Here is a 21,251-nt window from a genome sequence, read left to right as displayed (position 1 = left end):
TCGCTTTGGTTCTTAATTTAAAATTTTATTAAATAAAATTGAAAAACTATAAACGCACTTTGTTTTTTTTCTGCTGCATGCTCCTCTTTAATTATATATGTTGTTTCTGTCTGATTTATTGAATCCGATGACTCGAAACAACTTAAAAAATTGTGTGTCAAAATCATCCCCTCATAAAATTTGGAGCATTGTTCATTTCATGCCAATTTTGTAAGTTATCCCACACAAGATAAAAAACCTAAACCGTTCTTTCTCTTAATCATCAACAAGAATCATATGATGACTAAACGGTTTGTAATATAAAAAAAAAAGGAACAGTTCTTTCGAATTAGTTTGTCTGTAAAGACGAACAAGTAACGATAGAAAGATTTCATCAAGATGGACCAACAAGATACAAGAGGTGCCAAATGGGTATATAAAACTTCATTTTAATCCTTGGTAAAGATGACTTTTAGATTAAAACCATGAGTAAGATCAAAATGTGTGCTTGTTGTCCTTTGTTGAACCATGTCCCACACCTTTCAACATATGTTAACATCTGCCGAATGCTATTGAGACCCCTTATCGAGTGATGTCGACGCATCCTATTGAAGGATACTGACTTGTCTTGTTTGAGATATGTCAATAGGACATTTCATTGAACACGTTATAGGCACGAAAGGATCCTGTATCAATTTTCAAAGGGTCCTGGAAGTACTTTCACCAATTTTCTTAGACTCTAGTGGATCCTAAGACCACCCAAGTCCCAATATGGATTCGACTCTGGATCCAGGATTTTGGAAAGAAAGATAAAGAGTCATAGAGAGTTAAGAATGACTCTTTTTTACAGGATGATAAATAGAACAAACGGTTTGAATTATGATATATTCGTATATAAGGAAGAATGACTCTTACAAGCCGTTTGGCTTGTATAATGTCTCATCTTTAATAGTAAAATGTCTCGTGTATTATTATAATGTCATGTAAATGTGTAATCATATAGGAAAATGCTATTCATACTTTCATTTTTACTTTCATGCACTCTTGTTATTTTTTAACGATTGATCTTCATCAATTTATTCGATCCGATAACCCAAAATTATAAAAAGTATAAAAATAGTAAAAAATAAATATGTAGATAGCATTATTGATAATATATGGGCCCAAACTAGAAAAGAGGAGAGAATTCACAAAATTTGATACGGGTTTGGGTCTGCATGTGTCTGAGGGAGAAATAAACAATTTGGTTGGGAAGTGGGGGAGGAGGGGAGGATGTAACTGAACGACAAGGGATGGTCGTCGTCAAATAAAAATCATAGGACGGCCGACCTCACCCCACCACGCGCCTTCCTTTCAAAAGAACAAAAAGAAAAAAAAAAAAAAAGGACTTTCCATGTCAGATTCTACAAGTGCCCTACATTTTTCTCCAACAGGCCCCCACACCAAGTACCATTAAGATTATCAAATCACTTGACTTAGACTTTTCAAATTTTATCCAATAACAAAAATTTATTATAATTTTTAAAGATTAAAATAAATAGAACGTTAAAATTCAAAATTTCGGATCATTTGATCCTGTGGGATGTAAGAGATCCGGATCTCTTTCTCATTATAGCAGATTGGAGAGAGGAGAGAAGAAAGAGAATACAGAGAGAAACTTCGTAGACGAGGAGAGACTACGTAGGCCTAGTAGCTATCGCTTCCTTCGCTTGGCACCCATTATCCATGCCACTCTCGTGCGCTTTTTTGTTCACCATCTTATTTAAGCAAAAATACACCCTGCCACTCTCTCTCTAAAGTGTCAGTGTCAGTCTCAGTCTCTTACGTGTGTGAGAGGAGAGAGAGTGCATGTGCTTATTTTTGCTTGCTTGAAAATAAAAGCGCTTTTCTTTCTTCTTTCTTCATTCTTCGTCTTTCTTGTTCGCTCTGCTTTCCCCTTCCTCCTGAAACTTGCCAGAAGTTACACACTTGCTTCTCCCTCACCATCATATCATATGCTGACCGTCTCTGTGGCTGCCCAGACAATCTCAGTTGCTTTCAACTACAAGTAGAAATTGGAACAAAGGTAAATAAATCAAATCAAATCTTTCTACTTCGTATGTTTTCTTGTTTTGGTCTAGTAAGCATTCCTTATCTCCCGCAAGGGCAAGGGCAAGCGCAACTGTGCAAGGGGAAGGGCAAGGTGGTTCGTTTCATTTCTCATCTTTTGTATTTCGATTTCATTCTGTTTTGCTGCTGCTAAAGAGTAAATACACGACTTGGAATATATGTTCAATACTTTCTTTTGAGGGTTTAGAGATTTTTTTAATGGGAAGTAGGGAACTTTACTCAAAACATAAACTGTTCGATTAGAATTAGACTCGGTTGAGCCTACTTCGTGGTTTTCATTGATTGCGATTTTTGAAATTTTTAAGACCAAATTTCTCTGCTTGCGTGACCCCATATTTACTTGGCATCCCACTTGAGATTTTGGTCCAGTCACACCGATCGTTATGCGATTACGGAATTATGGGACTTCCCTCTTCTCCTGATATATGCATATGTCATTGGTATCAACAGGTACACAACTTAGTTTGATTGGTCTTCGGGCTTAAAGTCTACAGATGGCGTATAGAAGAGGAGGGTTTGACGGCCAGCCGCCGAGGCGGATTCTGCGCACCCAGACTGCTGGGAGCTTTGGAGAGACCATGCTGGATAGTGAGGTGGTGCCTTCTTCCCTCTTCGAGATTGCTCCTATTCTCCGTGTTGCAAACGAAGTTGAGTCCAGGAATCCAAGAGTTGCCTATCTATGTGAGTTGCACTTGTTTCCTCACATCGTACGCTTGTATTCTATTATCTATTTGTGTGTTTAGGGTAATGTTATCTTGCTCGATATGTGACATATTATGTGGCCAAAGTGTCAATTTGAACTACACATTTAAATCACGATCCACCTAATTAGTAGTCTAAATTGACACTATCTTATATACATCTCTTGTTTTTCTCACTCGTGAACTCTCAGTTTGTTTTTGCTATTTACCCCTTATTGTACTTAACAAGACAGGTTATGTTTCCAAAAATTTCATGATTGGACAATCTTTCAATAAATTCAATGGATTTTGTATGTACTTTATTATATGTATAGGAATCCAATCCATGCTAACGTCTATGTTGGAATTAGGTCGGTTTTATGCCTTTGAGAAAGCTCACAGACTAGATCCCACATCTAGTGGACGTGGTGTTCGCCAGTTTAAAACTGCACTTCTTCAGCGTCTAGAAAGGGTAAGCTTTAATTTCCCTTGGTATTTCCAACAACTCCGTGTTTTCAGACACATAATGGTCATCCAATAGCATTAGCAATAAACAAATAGGCATAAAGATAGAAATGATTCGTAAATAAGTAAGTAGAGTTTAAAAAAGAAGAAGAAATGACGTATAAATCATAAACGGTAGATTATTCTAAAAAAGAAATTGAAAAATAATATGAGGACTGGAAGTTCAAAGTCCACATCGGACATGTTAAGGAATAAGTAGGTTTCTTCTGAAAGAAGTTAATAGTTTCTTGGAAAATATCCATTTTCTAATTTTTTTTCCAAGGATAGCTATTTCATATTTGGCATTGAGCAGAGATATTACTCTTGTCATTTCATTCTTTTCAGGAAAATGAAACAACACTGGCAGGAAGGGCAAAGAGTGATGCTCGGGAAATGCAGAGTTTTTATCGAGATTACTACAAAAAATACATTCAAGCTTTGCAGCATGCTGCTGATAAAGCAGATCGGTCTGTCTCTAGGAGTGTAGACATGTTATTTGTTTGATTGAAGAGTTACTACGTTGTTTTACTTTAGGTTCTTAAGCTTCTTTTTCCTTACACAGGGCACAACTTACAAAAGCATACCAAACTGCCGCTGTTTTATTTGAGGTTTTGAAGGCTGTCAATCAGACGGAGGCTGTTGAAGTAGCTGAGGAGGTGAAATATAATTTTTTGACCAGCAAATTTTGTGCAATACTAATCTTTTTTATTTGTTTCCTTCGTTGTAAGAATATCTGTATTTTTGGTACTGTAGATTTTGGAAGCTCATACCGAGGTTGAAGAAAAACAGCAGATATATGTACCTTACAATATCCTTCCTCTTGATCCTGATAGTCAAAATCAGGCGATCATGAGATATCCTGAGGTTTCAACCTGTTCATGTAGTGCGATTTTTTTTTTAATTTCATTAGACTACAGGTAAAACATTGCCTCTTGTTGACAGATTCATGCTACTGTTTCTGCACTCCGGAACACCAGGGGTCTTCCATGGCCACAGGGCCACAAGAAGAAAGTAGATGAAGATATTCTAGACTGGCTTCAGGCCATGTTTGGTTTTCAGGTGCGTGACTAACCAAACTGAATGTCATAAATTACTGAGTTTTTCGTCTTTCATCAGCAGCTATGCTCTGCTCATTAATGTGCAGAAAGATAATGTGGCAAATCAAAGGGAACACTTGATTCTGCTGGTTGCTAATGTCCACATACGGCAATTGCCCAAGCCTGATCAACAGCCCAAGGTCTTCACCCTTCTCAGTTGCTTTATATTTCCACTTTCTGAACTTGTTTCCATCCCTTCTTACCTTACTTTATATGCCAAATCTTTTTTTTTATAGTTGGATGATCGAGCTTTAACGGATGTGATGAAGAAGCTTTTCAAAAATTACAAAAAGTGGTGTAAATACCTGGATCGGAAAAGTAGCCTGTGGTGAGGAATCCTATTTAAAACATAGTAATTTAATAATTTAGTATAATACCGATCTGTTCTTAGAAATGTTAAGTGGATTAGTTATACTGTGATAGTCTTCTATAAGCGGCATTAAACTTGCTTTGTTTACTCAGTGCTTATAGTAATTCAAAGCAATATTGTGATGTTCTTCTTTCCTTTTGTTCCATTCTATTAACACACAAACACTGCTTTTAACTGGCAGGTTGCCAACTATTCAGCAGGAAGTACAGCAACGAAAGTTGCTATACATGGGTTTATATCTTCTTATATGGGGAGAAGCTGCAAATTTGAGATTCATGCCAGAATGCCTTTGCTATATTTATCATCATGTACACTTTAATATGTCTTGTTACCTTGCTTTATCTTCCTGCAATGCAATTTAAAAAGCTTATACTTTACACATTGTATTTCTTACGAAGTATAACATTCTTTTTCAATTGGAAGGGTGATAAACCTCTTGAAGCTATGTAATCTGTCTGTAGGTCAGTGAATTATGCCATTTTTACGATATATGTAATTAGAGAGGCAAGTTAGTAAGTTACTCTAAGTTCTTAAACTTTATCTTATCTGCTCAGTGTTTCTGTTAAACAATTTCTTAAGAAATCACAAGGTTATTATATACTAATGAGTCTAAAATGATAAATTTTCAGGATCAAAGTTATTTTACAGGAAACATTTGACAATTTCATGTTTTGTAGTTATATGTATTGCATAAGTTAAAATTATTCTTACCATGTAATCATTATCATTCCTGAATCAAGCCCTAATACTGGGGATAAAGCCTATGTTATATTTAGCAGTTGTACTTTACACTTTGCAGATGGCATTTGAATTGTATGGAATGCTAGCTGGGAGTGTTAGTCCAATGACAGGTGAGCACATAAAGCCAGCCTATGGTGGAGAGGATGAGGCCTTTTTGTCGAAAGTAGTCACTCCAATATATGATACAATAGCAAAGGTGTTGCTTCTGCTACCTTTATTTGATTCACTAGAATTTCTAGCTGCCCTTTTGACATCTTATTGAGTCATAGTTCGCTAATTTTTTTGCTTGTTCTTTACAGGAGGCTAAAAGGAGCAAAGGAGGAAAATCAAAGCATTCCCAATGGAGAAATTACGACGATTTGAATGAATATTTTTGGTACATGCTTTTCTTTGTTTATGTTGCTTTGTCCAATGAAAGACTGTACATTACTAAAACATTTTGGTATGAAATTGTAGGTCAGTTGATTGTTTTAAGCTAGGCTGGCCTATGCGTGCAGATGCTGATTTCTTTTGCCAGCCTATCGACGATATTCAAGTTGACAAAGATGAGGTAAGCGGTAATTGTGGTTGTGGATATAAAATATTCTTTTTCATTCTCTCGTTGTTGATCATCCATGATTTCAGTATATCACTACTGAAACCAAGGAAATCTCAGTTGTCAACTGTAGCAATTTAATCATAGGTATCTGTTATAACGATATTTTAAAATTTAGTTAGTCTCTATAGGAAAATTTAAAAGCTTCCACTTTTGTAAATGTTTTAAGCGGGAATCAGATTAATCAGGTCAAAAAAAGTTTTCCTTAAAATTACTAAATCTATTTTCTTTCTCATCGTATTCTTTGGTTTAAATGTTTTTCTTTATTTTGGAAATTTATGATTTCAGAGAAAGAAACCATACACTGGGGATCGATGGATTGGCAAAGTCAACTTTGTTGAAATACGCTCGTTTTGGCACATTTTCAGAAGCTTTGATAGGATGTGGAGCTTTTATATACTGAGTTTACAGGTTTTTTTTTTTTTTTTTTATCACTTATTTTCTCTCCTATGTTTATGTCTATTTAATCTTAGGACTTATGTGAAAAATAATAATTTTCTTTAGGCAATGATCATTGTTGCTTGGAATGGGTCGGGGGACTTAGGTTCCATGTTTGAGGGTGATGTCTTTAAGAAAGTGCTGAGTATCTTCGTAACTGCTGCCATATTGAAGCTTGCACATGGTAAATAAAATCATGTGACTTACTATTGCTATTGTTGGTTTATTATTTTTATTTAGTTTATCAAACAATTAACATCCAAATAATTTAAAGCAATAACATAAAATAACTTACACGTGCAAAATCCAAGATGGAAGAACCGTGTGACTTAGTCCAGCAGGAAAACCACAAAAGCAAAGAAAAAGAACAAATAAAACACCATACAAACTTGATTTTGGAATTTGGAGTTGCACAAGACTCGTTCAAGGACCTTCTAAATTTTATAATTAACCGTTCTTTCATCTTTTCATTTTCTTTTACAGCTGTTCTTGATTTAATTTTGAGCTGGAAAGCTAGGCAAAGCATGTCATTCTTTGTCAAGCTAAGATATGTCTTGAAGGCTGTTTCGGCTGCAGCATGGGTCATTGTTTTACCAGTGACTTACGCCTATAGTTGGAAAGATCCTTCCGGATTTGCACGGACCATCAAAAGTTGGTTTGGCAATGGTCCAAGTTCAAATTCCTTGTTCATTTTGGCTGTTGTCATCTACTTATCTCCAAACATGCTCTCTGGATTGTTGTTTATGTTCCCATTCATTCGCCGGTTTCTTGAAAGGTCAAACATAAGGCTTGTGATGCTCATGATGTGGTGGTCTCAGGTATGAGATGGACCTTGTAAGAAAATTTCTATAAATCACTTTGTGGGGACTGAAGCAATAACCACTTGCTTCTGGATATGATACCTCAATTGATCATTTCCCAGCCATTTAGTTTTTGTTCTCTTATTGCTTCTTCAGCATATTGCCTCGGTCTAATACATCATTTGATATCTTGCAGACTCGGCTTTATGTTGGAAGGGGAATGCATGAAAGCTCAGTTTCTCTTTTCAAGTAAGCAACTAAGCATACGGATGTTGATTTATCTTTTCTTTCTATTGGATGGCTTGGGCTAGATATTTATCTCCCATTGTTACTGACTGCTTTTGTTTATAGGTATACCCTTTTTTGGGTTCTCCTGCTTGTGTCGAAATTAGCCTTCAGTTACTATGTAGAGGTATTATTTTAGTCCATCTTCAACTTTCACAAGCATCTGCATGCCACTTTAAATAAGTTTGTGATAAATGTTTGTATACATTTTTTCCCTCATGTTTTGCATACCTTATGTCTATGTATATTTAATTTTTACTCTGGTGACATAACATTGATTCTTTACAAATAATTAATGACTTATTTGTTTATTTAGGTAATCGAGGGGGCACAAATGTAACTTTATTTTCTGTCCCTTAACAATAAATCACCTCCTCAACCTTCGCCATAATTCTTGAGGGAAGGATTTAAAGTCTATTTGGGTATCAGAATACTGATGAACTAGAAAAATGCATAATAAACTTATGATGTTGTCATACTTATTATGTTGCCACAGATTTTATTATACGTAATCATTTGTCTAATTTGAGTTTTATCTACTACGTTTGGAAAATAGCAGCCTGTTTGAAAATGCTTCAGTATTCTTGTCGTAGTGTTGTGTAAAAGATAAAGACAAATGTTAGATTGGTGGTGGGCAAGAGGAAAGTGTTAGATTCTGGGAGGATTTGTTGCTGGGAGAACAGCCCTTGAAGTCACTTTTCTGCGGGTTTTAAGGTTATCCAGATTTCATAGCATAGTCAGTGCCAGGCTTGTATTTATTTCTTTTTCTTCGGGGAGTTAGGATTTTGAATTCAGAGGAATTTAAATAAAGTTGAGGTAGACCAATTATCAGCCTTGCCTACCATTGTAGAAAGTTCGTTTGTATGTAGTCAGAGAGGATTTGAGGTGTTGATGGCTGGAATCCTCAGGCAAGTCCTCCTGCATGTCATTGTTCAGATTTTTAGTTGATACTTTTCATCTACCAGGCTTTAATCCAGCTAGGGAGATTTGGGAAGTAAATGTTCCTCCTGAGGTGAAGATTTTGGGATGGCTAGTGGCTCACAAGTATTGTGCGATTTGGGTTGGGGTGCCCATTTCGCCTACATGGGTACCCGTTAGTTGTTAGTTATGTGCCAATCATGATGAGTGGTGACGAGTAGTGTTAATTGGGGTGGTGATGGTGATGATGGAGTATCCATGGTGTACCTTGCCCATCCCTACTCACAGAAGAGTTAATACATGTGAGTTGCTTAAAAAAAGGAGACTTAATTGTTGTCTATCTCGAAGTTCGTGTAGTATATTAGAACATCTTTTTCTTCATTGTCCAGTAGCTCTCTGTTTGTGGCATTTATTATTCAGGGATGCTAAAGTGTGTTGGGTAATGATATCAAATGTGTGCCATTCCTTGGTTGGTGAAAGACTTACTGTTTTTGTTAGAGAGGAAAGAAGGCTGGAGTTTTATGGGGTTTATGCAGGATTGCTATATTGTGGACGATTTGGATGGGCGGTGGGGGTGGAAGAGCTTTGGGAGAGGGTGAGGCTTCTGTTTTCACTTTGGGAAACCATTTCTTCATAATTCAGGGATCATTCTCTTCCACTATTTGGCTAGATAAGAAGGCAGCTATAGGATAATCTTGGTTGAGGCTTTTGTAGATGTCTTTCTTGTGTGATAAGTTGTATATTTTGGTTCATGGTCAACTCCTTTTGAGTTTTTGTATTTTTATTATCTGTTAATAAATTTGTTTCCCCTGAGAAAAAAAAATTGGCGCAAAATTGATTGAATAATGTCATTTATTTTTCTTTGTTACAGATTAGGCCTCTTGTAAAACCAACTAAAGATATCATGAGGGTTCACATAAGGACCTACCAATGGCATGAGTTCTTCCCTCAAGGTAAATGCACGAGTCAAATAAACTTCCTTGTATTATTCAGATGGTTTATGATGTCATTATTTGAACCTTTTCAGCTAAGAATAACATTGGTGTGGTGATTGCGCTATGGGCTCCCATTGTTCTTGTATGTTAATCTTTATCACATTTTTACATCAGTGTCTATCATCCACTTTGTTGTGTTCATTTTACTAAACAAGAAGTTATTTTAATTCTTCTCTGTAGGTATACTTTATGGATACTCAAATTTGGTATGCCATATTTTCAACAATATTCGGGGGTATATATGGTGCATTTCGCCGTCTTGGAGAGGTTTGTGGAGTTTTATTTTCTCTATAAATCATATTCCTTATGTTTGTTTTTATGTTGAATCGATGAAGCTCAATAAGTCCAGTCTTCCATTGCCCAACCATCTTTATTTATCACTTTGGGGGATTTTATTTGAAAAGTAAAAGGAACCCGGATTGTTAGAATGACTTGCTATCGAGTCATGGTGAATCTACAATGGACTCTCAATGCCTCCATTGGGTTTATTTTAACTTTTATCTTTTCCCAGTATGATTTCTTAGGATAAAAATTGGAGATATATTAATAGACACTGTGAGGTTCTTGCCGTTTGACTGCGAGAAAACTTGGCTTTCTGCAAAATAGGGAGTGTGATCCTCAGTTAGTCAATACCAGCAGTGTTTTCAATAGCATTTCTCGTACTTGGTAGTTCTTTTTTCTCTTTTTCTTGTTGTGACGACAAGTCAAACCTTCAGATTTTGTTTATTTTTTCATTGAAGAGTGGCTCTTTTATTGTTGAAGTCCCCGCATATACCTATATACCTGTATTTATAGATCTACAGTAGATGATTCAAATTGTTGAGCTACAAAGCAGAGTTGGCTCCATGAGCGATCCCTTTTTCCAAAGGAAAACTTGTGTTCCTTCTCTGGAACATGGTTAAAAGCACGAAAGAGTTTATTCCTCTCACAATTTATTTGCTACATTGAATTTACCATGAAGTTATTGTCTAGAAATTCTAGACTAAGAAGTACAATATGGTCATCTGCTTCATGTGTTTTTTCTTGCACTAATTGTAGGTTTTTGGAACTTAAAAAACCTTACCAGATGTTTCTTTCTTTCAGATTCGAACACTGGGAATGTTGCGATCTCGATTTGAATCACTGCCGGGTGCTTTTAATAATTTTTTGATTCCAGTGGAAAGGATTGAGCAGACTAAAAAGAAGGGAATACTAAAAGCCACGTTCTCTCGCAAGTTTGATAAGGTTTGATCACTGTTCTGCCTTCAATACAGAAATTGGTACCTTTCTCTGTTAAGCTCTGAAAGAAGAATTGTGTCATTGTATCTTGGCTGCTTGTTTCAGACCCCATCTAGTAAAGAGAAGGAAGCAGCAAAGTTTGCACAGATGTGGAATGAAATAATTAGCAGTTTCAGAGAAGAGGATCTGATAAATGATAGGTAAACATGCAAGGAACTGCGTTCTTTAGTTTGGAATGAATGTTGCTTTCCAATGTTTTACGCTTTGGATAAAACAGTTGAAGTTAGAGTACTTGTTTTTGTTTTGCAGGGAAATGAACTTGCTGCTCGTCCCATATGGGGCTGACCCAGATTTAGCAGACCTCATCCAGTGGCCTCCTTTTCTGCTTGCTAGCAAGGTCTGTCTTATTATGAATATTTTTTTCCGTTAGTCTTAGCAAGACCAATAAATGTACTCACTTTGCACTAATTTTATAGATCCCAATAGCACTGGACATGGCAAAAGACAGCAAAGATAAAGACCGTGAGCTGAAAAAGAGAATGAGTACTGACAATTATATGCGCTGTGCTATTCGCGAATGCTATCTCTCTTTTAAAAGTATTATTAACTCTTTGGTCAGTGGAGCTCGTGAAAAGAAGTGAGTACAATTTTACTTGAATTAGAACTGAAATAATAGAAAAGGTAACTTTATCTGCCAGATTTTGTTATCTTCCTGATGTTTCCTTTGCCCAGGGTTATAAGTGATATCTTCACCATAGTTGACGATCGTATTGACAAGGGAAATCTGACAACAGAATTCAATATGAGTGCTCTTCCAAGTCTCCATGAACAATTTGTTAAGTTAATTGAATATCTGGTATTCTTCTTTGACAATAAACTTTCACATATATATGTTGATGAATCAAGGTAGTAGCTAGTCCCAACCATCTCTTTCTGATGAATACAGATGGAAAACAAACAGGAGGACAAGGACCAGGTCGTAATTGTCTTGCTTAACATGTTAGAGGTTGTGACAAGAGACATAATGGAGGATGAAATTCCCAAGTAAATGACTTTGATCCCAATTTCTCAAATATGTAAAAAAATTTGATGTTTCCCTTAATTTTTCCTTTATCTATATATATATATATATATTTTTTTTTTAATGCAGCTTGCTAGATTCAAGTCATGGATCATATGGAAAAGATGAGGGAATGACACCCCTTGATCAACGGGATACATATTTCGGTGAACTGAATTTCCCAGTCCAAGTGTCCACAAAAACAGCAGATCGGAAAGAAAAGGTAATGTTTCCTTAAGAATATTTTGATTTCAGTGCTGTTTATAGGATTAGCTGCAGGCATCTTGCCGTCACCCAGAATATTAATGCTATTTATGTTTAGAGGACGACCCCTTCTAGTGCAGGCCTTTCCTATCTCGTTTCTTAGTCCGAAAATTTATTGTTCATATCTTCTTATATTCATATATTTTCCCTCTCCTCATAATTGAGTCCATTATCTTTTGCAGATCAGAAGGCTACATCTATTACTTACAGAGAAAGAGTCTGCTATGGATGTCCCATCCAACTTGGAAGCAAGAAGGCGCATTTCTTTCTTTTCCAACTCGTTGTTTATGGACATGCCTCCCGCACCTAAAGTTCGAAATATGCTTTCCTTCTCGTATGTTCTCTTCAATTTAGACTTTCTTAATTGTTATTTCATTTTTACTTTTACAGGTGACCAGTAGTGTCATTTACTGTCATGCCCTTGGACATAGGATAATTTTTCTTTATCATTTCTCAAGCTGAGGCTGTGATTATTAGCCAGGTGTTGACACAGGATACGAAGTGGATAACTTTTTGTACTAAACCAGTCTGAACAACTAAACCATTTGTGGAAGCGTAGACAATTCATAAATTTAGCATCTTCACTACACCATTGTGTCACTGTTGAGTGTTGAGACAAGAATGGAAATTACGATATTGAACTGTACTTAACACATCTTCACATTACTTTCATGTAAATTGCAAGGTGGAGTAACACAAAAGTTAGCACTAAGACGGCCATGTATGCACACAATACTTAGTTTCACATAAATTGCTAGGTGGTACACAAAATTACCAAATTGAACTCCAATGACCATGTATGCACTAAGATATATGTGTAATAAAATACTGTTAGTTAATCAGAATAAACAATGCCCAATAGATTTTCATCTTACACAATTGCATATAATCTTTCAAGTGAAATAATCTATAAGTTCGGGAGATATCTTTTGTTTCAACCTGAACCACTTCATAATAACAATAAGTTGTAGAAAATAGTATGGCAGGTGTATCTATCCTTTTTGGGGAGTAAATTATTTTGATAGCTATATTTTGCCTGACATGGTTTTGATTACTCCATAGGGTTTTGACACCATACCATTCAGAAGAAGTTCTTTTCTCCGTAAATCATCTGGAAAGGCAGAATGAAGATGGTGTCTCTATCCTCTTTTACTTGCAGAAGATCTTTCCAGGTCAGTTGTTTTCTGTTTATTGTTTTGCATTTTGTCTGAACTATTTTTTTTGTATTTATAAATCCATGATTGATTACAGATGAATGGACTAACTTTCTTGAGCGGGTCAAGTGTGAAAATGAGGAAGAACTCAGAGCAAACGATGAATTGGAAGAGAAACTCCGTCTATGGGCATCCTATCGAGGCCAAACATTGACAAAAACTGGTATAAGCAGATGCAGATCTCTCTCCCTCTCTTTAAAACTTGATCGATGTGTTAATTTACTTATGTATGATTTGAGTTGTCTTCTCCTATTCTCTCAATTAAAGTACGAGGTATGATGTATTACCGGAAAGCTTTGGAACTTCAGGCCTTCCTGGATATGGCAAAAGATAATGGTAATCGAGCTTTGTTGGTATTGTATATCTTTAATTACCAATTACCATATCTCTTGTACAGTTAAGTTTCGGAATGCTGATTTCAATTTTCCTCATTATTAGAGCTACTGGCTGGCTATAAGGCTGCTGAATCAACTATTGAGGAAGACTCAAAAGCAGAAGGGTCACTTTTGGCACAATGCCAGGCGGTGGTCGATATGAAATTCTCATATGTTGTGTCATGCCAACAATATGGAATTCACAAGCGATCTGGGGATGCTCGTTCCAAAGACATTTTGAAACTTATGGCAACGTATGTTCCTTAGTATCTAGTTAAATAGTTTTTTCTGTCTGTGAAATGTATATTAATAGTGCAGTATAATAGATTAAGCAAGCTTGTGCTTGGTAGTTATATTAACCAAGGCAAAGCTTTAAATAGATCACAAATTAAAAAAGAAGGTCCTAACAATTTTTCAGGAAAAATATTATTTGAGGTTAAAATGGTAAGTGGACGCATAATTAATATAACCCAAAAAAAAAAAAAAAAAAAACAAAAAACCTATTTGTATCCCGTTATTTGATAAAATTTGTTGGTTACTGTTGGTTACTATTGGTTCCAAAAGTTCCAGCAGTTACTAAATGATTAACCTCTTCAGGTCCAACTTTTGCTCCTCCTAATTGAATAGGAAAAACAATGTTGTGTTTTAATTTTAAGTTAAATACACTCTTTGTCATGAACTCAAAGTTTTGTTGCTTATAGAAGCAGTCATGTTTATATTGCTTTATTTTCCTTGTTGCAGTTATCCATCTCTTCGAGTAGCTTACATTGATGAGGTAGAGAAAACGAGTGAGGATAAATCCAAAAAGAACGTTTGGAAGGTCTACTATTCGGCTCTTGTAAAGGCGGCTCCTCCAACTAAGTCAGTTGATTCTTCTGATCCAGTTCAAAGGTTGGATCAGGTAATAATTTGAATAACGTTCAGTACTGGATAGTGGCAGTACTTTTATATGGAAATTTGAGACCTCTGTGGCTGAGCTTCATAGACCTGTAAGAGATTCATGCTTCTAGTGTTTGTTGTTTTATGGAAATCCAACAATAGGCAACTCTAACATTGCAACACATCTTCTGTACATGGACGATGCTTTATAATGGATTGTCTAAACCTTATTTTACAGGATATTTATCGGATAAAGCTTCCTGGACCTGCAATTTTGGGAGAGGGAAAGCCAGAAAATCAAAACCATGCCATCATTTTCACACGTGGGGAAGGCTTGCAGACAATAGATATGAATCAGGTACACACACAAAAGATCATATGTACATGCTTTGTGCTGACAAATAGAGAACAAGAAGGGTTTAAGTGAACGATACTTCTCCAATATGGAGGGTTAGCTGTGAAAGGGATCAGAAAATGTAAAGTACAAATTACATTAAATCAGACTTTTCTAGAATGTTATATCAATCTTAACTTCTTAAGTCAACCCTCCTATAGTTGAGTTAATCTTGTTTAATTAGGCTAAGTATGCTAACACTTTGTGTGTGCCTGAGAGAATGTGTATACTATTAGTTAACATAAAGGAGAGTAGGCATGGTGGCCTGGTGGGGCCATAGAGAGGAAGGGACAATGAAAGATGTGGATGAATAAAGTCACTTGGTTTAACCCAATGCTGAGGGTTGGGAGGGTGACGGGTAGGACTAGGCTAGGTCCAGGGTTCAAAACCCTCAAACGTAACCCAGAAAACGAGGTGGATGAACTATGCCATTGCAGGGACTTGGACATTGTAAGTGTTTTCAAGATTCTTTTACCTGTTATTAATCCTCACATTTAGAGTAGCTAGCACTACTTTGTGTGAAGTGACTTGGATTTTTTCGGGAAAGAAAATTTGATATGAGATAGGACCGCCACACTAAAATAGGGTTTTGACATCGCTTACTGTATAGGTATGAATTCTGTCTGCTTGTACTTCTTGGAAAGTTGGAAACTCAGTCTCCTAGGCTAACGACATTGTTGTATCTATTCAACAGGATAATTACTTGGAAGAAGCATTCAAAATGAGGAACTTACTGCAAGAATTTCTTGTGAAGCATGATGGTGTTAGATTCCCGACAATACTTGGACTTAGGGAGCATATTTTCACTGGAAGGTATATGTTGTTGCTCTGAAGCTGGATTTCCAGTGCAAATAGTAATTAAGACTGGATTTCCAGTGCAAATAGTAATTAAGACTCCATAGATATTTGTTCTTTGGTGAGCGTGCTTGTGGCTTATCATATCTTCTGTTAATTTTGCAGTGTTTCATCTCTTGCATGGTTTATGTCGAATCAAGAGACTAGTTTTGTAACTATCGGGCAGAGATTGCTGGCTAATCCTCTGAGGTAAGAGTCTTGAATTTGGATTATTTTCCTTTTGCAAAACTTCTGGTATACTATTCGAAAATATGTTTATTTTATTTTGCAATTTGCATCCAAAATGAGATTTAGCTGTCATAATGTGTTTCTTGTTTGTTCAACGCAAGTCTCATACTGACTGTGATTTTATGCAGATTGCATGTTTTTCATATCCAACATTCATTTAGTTCATATTAGTTCATTTGTATGAGGTGGCGGATGATATTTGTTTACTCTTTTGGTTTGTTAGGAATGGTCATGTTTATTTTCAGTCAAAAGTAAAACAAATTTTTTTCTTTCATGATCATTCATGCTATATTGTTTTTGTTAAATATGATCCCCTCTCAGCTGGTTAAAATATGTGAGGATGTGAAGAATATCCCACATTGTAAAGTTACGAAGCCTTGCATGGGCTTGAAAGAAATTGTGATATTCCCCACATTGCCAATTGTTTTTTTTTGGACCTCAACTTCCCTTGTGTTATCAAACCCAAGTTTCTCCACGTACGAAGCCCAATGGTCCCACGTGCTCCATGTCACCCAATTAAAATTGATTACATGTTAGGCTAGAAATTTCTGTGCACATGAGGGGGTGTGTGAGAATGTGAAGTCACATCGGAAAGCTAAAAAGCCTTAGGGGGCTTATAAGGAATTGGCCTGCTGACCCCCTCCCCACCACACAAACGCACACAAAATTGGCTGTATTACTGAATGTGTACGCCAAACTTCTGGCAACACACTAGGTGAATTTTAGAAAATGAATCTTATGTGTGCAATTGTAACATTAATTACTTTGCTTGAACAACCACAACAACAACAACAACAACAAAGCCTTATCCCACTAAATGGGGTCAGCTATATGAAATCATGGATTGCAATTGCGCTCGGTTTTGTGCCATGTCTTCTGTTAGATCCAAGTAGTCCAAGTCTTTTCTTAGAGTCTCTTTCCAAGTCTTCCTCTACCCCTTTGGCCCTGAGCCTCTATTTCGTAAACGGAGCGTTTGTAGGTCTTCGTTTCACATGTACAAACCACCTTAACCGATTCTCCCTCATCTTATCTTCAACAACCAAGTTACTAAATATAAAGGAAACATGAGAAACTTATGTTTAATTAATGATCGATTACTAATTCTTGTTCCTCTTTTAAACTCATATCCCAATATTTGTTGGAATAAGTGTACGCAAAAAATTGATCAAAAGATCAGGGACAGATAGAGCTTGATTTTGTTATGTAGATGGAATTGTTAACGCAGTGTATGATGTTAGATGTTTATTTTTGTTGTGCTTTTCTTGATGCTTTTCCAGGCACACAATTCACAACTTTTCAGTTACCATATGTTTTCTTATCTAGTTGAAGTCTGCTGAATCAAAAATTGTTGTTGCCCATTCAGAGTTAGATTCCACTATGGTCATCCAGATGTATTTGATCGACTGTTTCATCTGACTAGAGGGGGTGTCAGCAAGGCTTCCAAAGTCATCAACTTAAGCGAGGACATATTTGCAGGCATTCTAATGGCTTTGTTTAAGACTTCCCCAACCCCCACAAACGCATCCCCCCCCCCCCCCCCCCCCCCCCCCCCAACAAGAATGATAGTGAACCAATTTAACATATTTGTTGTCTGCAGGTTTCAATTCTACAGTACGTGAAGGCAGTGTCACTCATCATGAATATATACAAGTAGGTAAAGGACGAGATGTTGGCCTCAACCAAATCTCAATTTTTGAGGCAAAGATAGCTAATGGGAATGGCGAACAGACACTGAGTCGTGACATCTATAGACTTGGGCATCGATTTGATTTCTTCCGAATGCTATCCTGCTACGTCACCACAATTGGTTTCTATTTCAGCACTTTAGTATGTACCCAGTCTACCTTTTTCTTCAATTATAATATAATCCTTTCCCGTTATCTCAAATGTTTTGTTTCTGGTTTGACAGTTGACTGTGCTTACGGTCTATGTTTTTCTCTACGGTCGCCTTTATCTTGTTCTCAGTGGACTTGAAAAAGGGTTGAGTACTCAGCGAGGTATTCGAGACAATAAACCTCTTCAAGTAGCTCTAGCTTCTCAGTCTGTTGTGCAAATTGGATTTTTGATGGCCTTGCCTATGGTTATGGAAATTGGTTTGGAAAAGGGGTTCCGTACTGCACTTAGCGATTTTGTATTGATGCAATTACAATTGGCTCCGGTGTTTTTCACATTTTCTCTTGGTACAAAGACCCACTATTATGGAAAGACTTTGCTTCATGGAGGTGCAGAATACAGAGGAACGGGTCGTAGCTTTGTAGTGTTTCATGCCAAGTTTGCTGATAACTACAGGCTCTACTCTAGAAGTCACTTTGTCAAGGGCATTGAGTTATTGATTCTGCTTGTGGTATACCACCTATTTGGCCGTTCATATAAAAGTGGAGTTGTATATATTCTCATTACAATACAGATATGGTTCATGGTTGGAACATGGCTTTTTGCTCCTTTCCTCTTCAATCCATCAGGGTTTGAGTGGCAAAAGATTGTCGATGACTGGACAGATTGGAAAAAGTGGATAAACAATCATGGAGGGATCGGTGTATCACCAGACAAGAGCTGGGAATCCTGGTGGGAAAAAGAACATGAGCACCTTCTGTACTCCGGGATACGTGGCATCGTTGCTGAGATATTATTAGCATTGCGCTTTTTCATTTACCAGTATGGGCTAGTTTATCACCTTAACATCACAAACAACAAAAGTTTCCTGGTATATCATTTCTTGACCTTTTTATACGCATTCCAAATAACTGTTTTATTTATTATACGGGTGTATTAATTTACTTTTCAATGCACATGCAGGTATACGGTGTTTCGTGGCTCGTGATCATTCTAGTTTTGTGTCTGATGAAGGTGCGTAGTAAAATTTCTGGACTCCTAATATATATCTTGAAGCAGAGCCATATTTCTCTGTTTATAGATTTATATTTATTGCAACATTGTATGATGTCAATCATGAGTTGTTTTATGGGCATAACTTACCACGTAGAGGCTTTCTTTGTTATTGCACTGAGAAGAAACTGAGGCCTTTTGCATTTGCTTTGGGTTAGAAAATTCAAAATCTGTCTTTTGAGAAGTTAAGGAAATATTTTCTTTCGTGTATTTTCAGAAAAATGGTTCACACGTTTGCTTTCGTTTCGTGTACTTTCAGAGAAAAGTCCCGTTGACTCTTTTCTTGCATATTTTGCAGGCGAGGAAAAATTTACTTGGTTTTTACTAACAGTTTTGTTTGGGCAGACTAAATGTATGAGTATGACAATGAAAAGTAAATTTGCTGCCTCTTGGATTTTATTTGACAGTTTGGCTCAACTTTTTCAGGCTGTGTCTGCTGGAAGGCGACGATTAAGTGCAGACTATCAGCTTTTGTTTCGACTGGTTAAGGGATTTATATTTATTACATTTTTAGCTATCTTCATTACCTTAATAGTGGTCCCTCATATGACACTTCGGGATGTTGTAGTGTGCATTCTTGCCTTCATGCCAACTGGATGGGGATTGCTTTTGGTCAGTAAATTGTTTTTCTCCGTTTGTGTGTGTTATTTTGCAAACTTACTCTTTCCTGTTTTCCTCGAGTAATTCCATTGTTTTTTTGTTTTGTTTCTTACAGATTGCGCAAGCTTGTAAGCCACTAATTAAACGAGCAGGGTTTTGGGAATCAGTTCAAACACTTGCTCGCGGTTATGAAATAATCATTGGGTTGCTTCTTTTTACCCCGGTTGCATTCTTCGCTTGGTTTCCGTTTGTTTCCGAATTCCAGACGCGAATGCTCTTCAACCAAGCATTCAGTAGAGGTTTACAGATCTCACGTATTCTTGGAGGACAAAGGAAGGGCTCTCACTCCTCCAACAATAATGAATAGTTGCATGCGGATTCCAAAGGGATGGCCTCATTTATCTCTCGATGTAAATATACCACCATTGCTTGCTCAAATAGATGACTCTGTAATTTTGTTTTCTTGGAAACATTAGAATATATGTAATGAAATACACAGGTAAATGTTGTTGAAAACATTGGCAATGTTGAATGTAGTGTTGAAAACATTGGCAGTATTATGAATGCCCACACAGATTTTCAATGTTCATACAAAATGATATTGACTTGGGAGATAAAGGAGGATCGTACTTTCAAAGATGTGTATTGTAAATTTCAAAATGTTTGTCTGGAGGTGCTCTATAAATAGAGCACTCCAACTACGATCAAGATACACAGACAGAGTAAGAAAAGAAAGATCAATAACATCTGTATCTATTCTTACCTCAGAAAGGAAAGATCAATAACATCTGTATCTATTCCTACCTCGTCATCCTCTTGTGCTATAGTTACAGTGTAATATTTTACACTTGCTTCGCTCCTGTCACCAGTAAATGTTAACTCTCTAACTTTGATCTATTTATAACACGTTATCAGCATGACTCTCTAAATATAACCATTTCTCATTTCTCTTCGCCAAAAGAAATCATTCCTTTTTGCTGAACAAAAAAAAAAGTTTCCTCTAAGGATTTTACTGCATCTTCTTCCTCTACCTTAACTGCTGGATATACCCTCGCAAAAAGCTGTTTGCACCATACTTACTTTTAGTTCTCAACCTAACAATTATATATATATATATATATATTTGATTTCTTGTTTGGTGTAGATCTTGATTACTAACCCAGTGTTTATTTATGTTAATTTTACTACAATCCAAGATGGTGTGGTACAATCGCCCATCTTGAACTGCAAATTTAATCTTATTGCAATCCAAGAAGGTGTGGTATCATCGTCTATCTTGGACTACATATCTAATTTTACTGCAAATTTTAGGCGGAGCGGTATAATCGCCCACCCTATCCTACATATTTAAATTTGCCTGCTGCTTAATTTATTGCAATTTTAGGTGGAGCGGTATAATCGCCCACCTTGCTCTACGTATTTCAATTTTCCTGCTACTAGAATGGTGCGGAATAATCGTCCATCCTATGATTATAAGAATGGTGCAGTACAATCGCTCTCCTAATTCATCATGTAAATCTTGAGCCAGAAGTTTCGAGTGCTTATCATTTTGTCCTGAAGATCAAAATAAAGAATTTGTAAGAACCAGAAGTTCTAACACTACATCCCCCAGATTACATATTATTGCAAGTTCTTACACATCTCAGTTTTCTTTCAGAAAAGAAAATGACGAACTTGGCAAATCTTGATTTTGTTGCCCTGGACATTACTGGGAAAAACTACCTTACCTGGGTAGTGGATGTGAAGATCCATCTGTAGGTATGTAATC

At 36.5% G+C, this 21,251-nt stretch overlaps 1 protein-coding gene across 2 annotated transcripts; it reads left to right on the top strand.

Annotated features, from left to right (window-relative positions):
* Positions 1 to 1,806: 1,806 nt before the first annotated feature.
* On the top strand, positions 1,807 to 19,990 carry LOC137748419 (callose synthase 1-like). Of its 2 annotated transcripts, none has more exons than XM_068488562.1 (43): positions 1,807 to 2,044; positions 2,539 to 2,769; positions 3,140 to 3,240; positions 3,618 to 3,739; positions 3,835 to 3,928; positions 4,026 to 4,136; positions 4,215 to 4,331; positions 4,417 to 4,509; positions 4,606 to 4,697; positions 4,921 to 5,047; positions 5,539 to 5,676; positions 5,780 to 5,856; positions 5,937 to 6,030; positions 6,364 to 6,486; positions 6,580 to 6,697; positions 6,997 to 7,331; positions 7,510 to 7,562; positions 7,665 to 7,725; positions 9,388 to 9,469; positions 9,544 to 9,593; positions 9,692 to 9,778; positions 10,595 to 10,735; positions 10,835 to 10,929; positions 11,039 to 11,126; positions 11,206 to 11,366; positions 11,462 to 11,585; positions 11,676 to 11,773; positions 11,880 to 12,012; positions 12,236 to 12,387; positions 13,116 to 13,225; positions 13,305 to 13,430; positions 13,535 to 13,603; positions 13,706 to 13,895; positions 14,383 to 14,542; positions 14,759 to 14,878; positions 15,609 to 15,727; positions 15,875 to 15,958; positions 17,361 to 17,473; positions 17,595 to 17,824; positions 17,907 to 18,701; positions 18,794 to 18,844; positions 19,310 to 19,495; positions 19,599 to 19,990. In XM_068488562.1, the coding sequence occupies exons 2-43, from the start codon at positions 2,583 to 2,585 to the stop codon at positions 19,848 to 19,850; spliced, it is 5,859 nt and encodes a 1,952-aa protein (XP_068344663.1). In that variant the 5' UTR covers positions 1,807 to 2,044; positions 2,539 to 2,582; the 3' UTR covers positions 19,851 to 19,990. The 2 variants fall into 2 exon arrangements, with proteins under 2 accessions (XP_068344663.1, XP_068344664.1); XM_068488563.1 differs by lacking the exon at positions 1,807 to 2,044 and adding an exon at positions 2,119 to 2,164.
* The last annotated feature ends 1,261 nt before the right edge of the window (positions 19,991 to 21,251 follow it).

Source organism: Pyrus communis, chromosome 10, assembly GCF_963583255.1.
Source record: "Pyrus communis chromosome 10, drPyrComm1.1, whole genome shotgun sequence".
Lineage (NCBI taxonomy): Eukaryota > Viridiplantae > Streptophyta > Magnoliopsida > Rosales > Rosaceae > Pyrus > Pyrus communis.
The sequence above is the reverse complement of the archived record's forward strand: the minus strand, read 5'-3'. Positions and strand labels throughout refer to the sequence as shown.

Bases quoted from the DNA above. Each gene is read 5' to 3' on its own strand.
- LOC137748419 (XM_068488562.1), top strand. From the start codon at position 2,583: ATGGCGTATAGAAGAGGAGGGTTTGACGGCCAGCCGCCGAGGCGGATT. The intron at 4,698-4,920 runs GTGAGGAATCCT...TTTAACTGGCAG, and splicing joins GATCGGAAAAGTAGCCTGTG to GTTGCCAACTATTCAGCAGG. The intron at 18,845-19,309 runs GTGCGTAGTAAA...CAACTTTTTCAG, and splicing joins TAGTTTTGTGTCTGATGAAG to GCTGTGTCTGCTGGAAGGCG.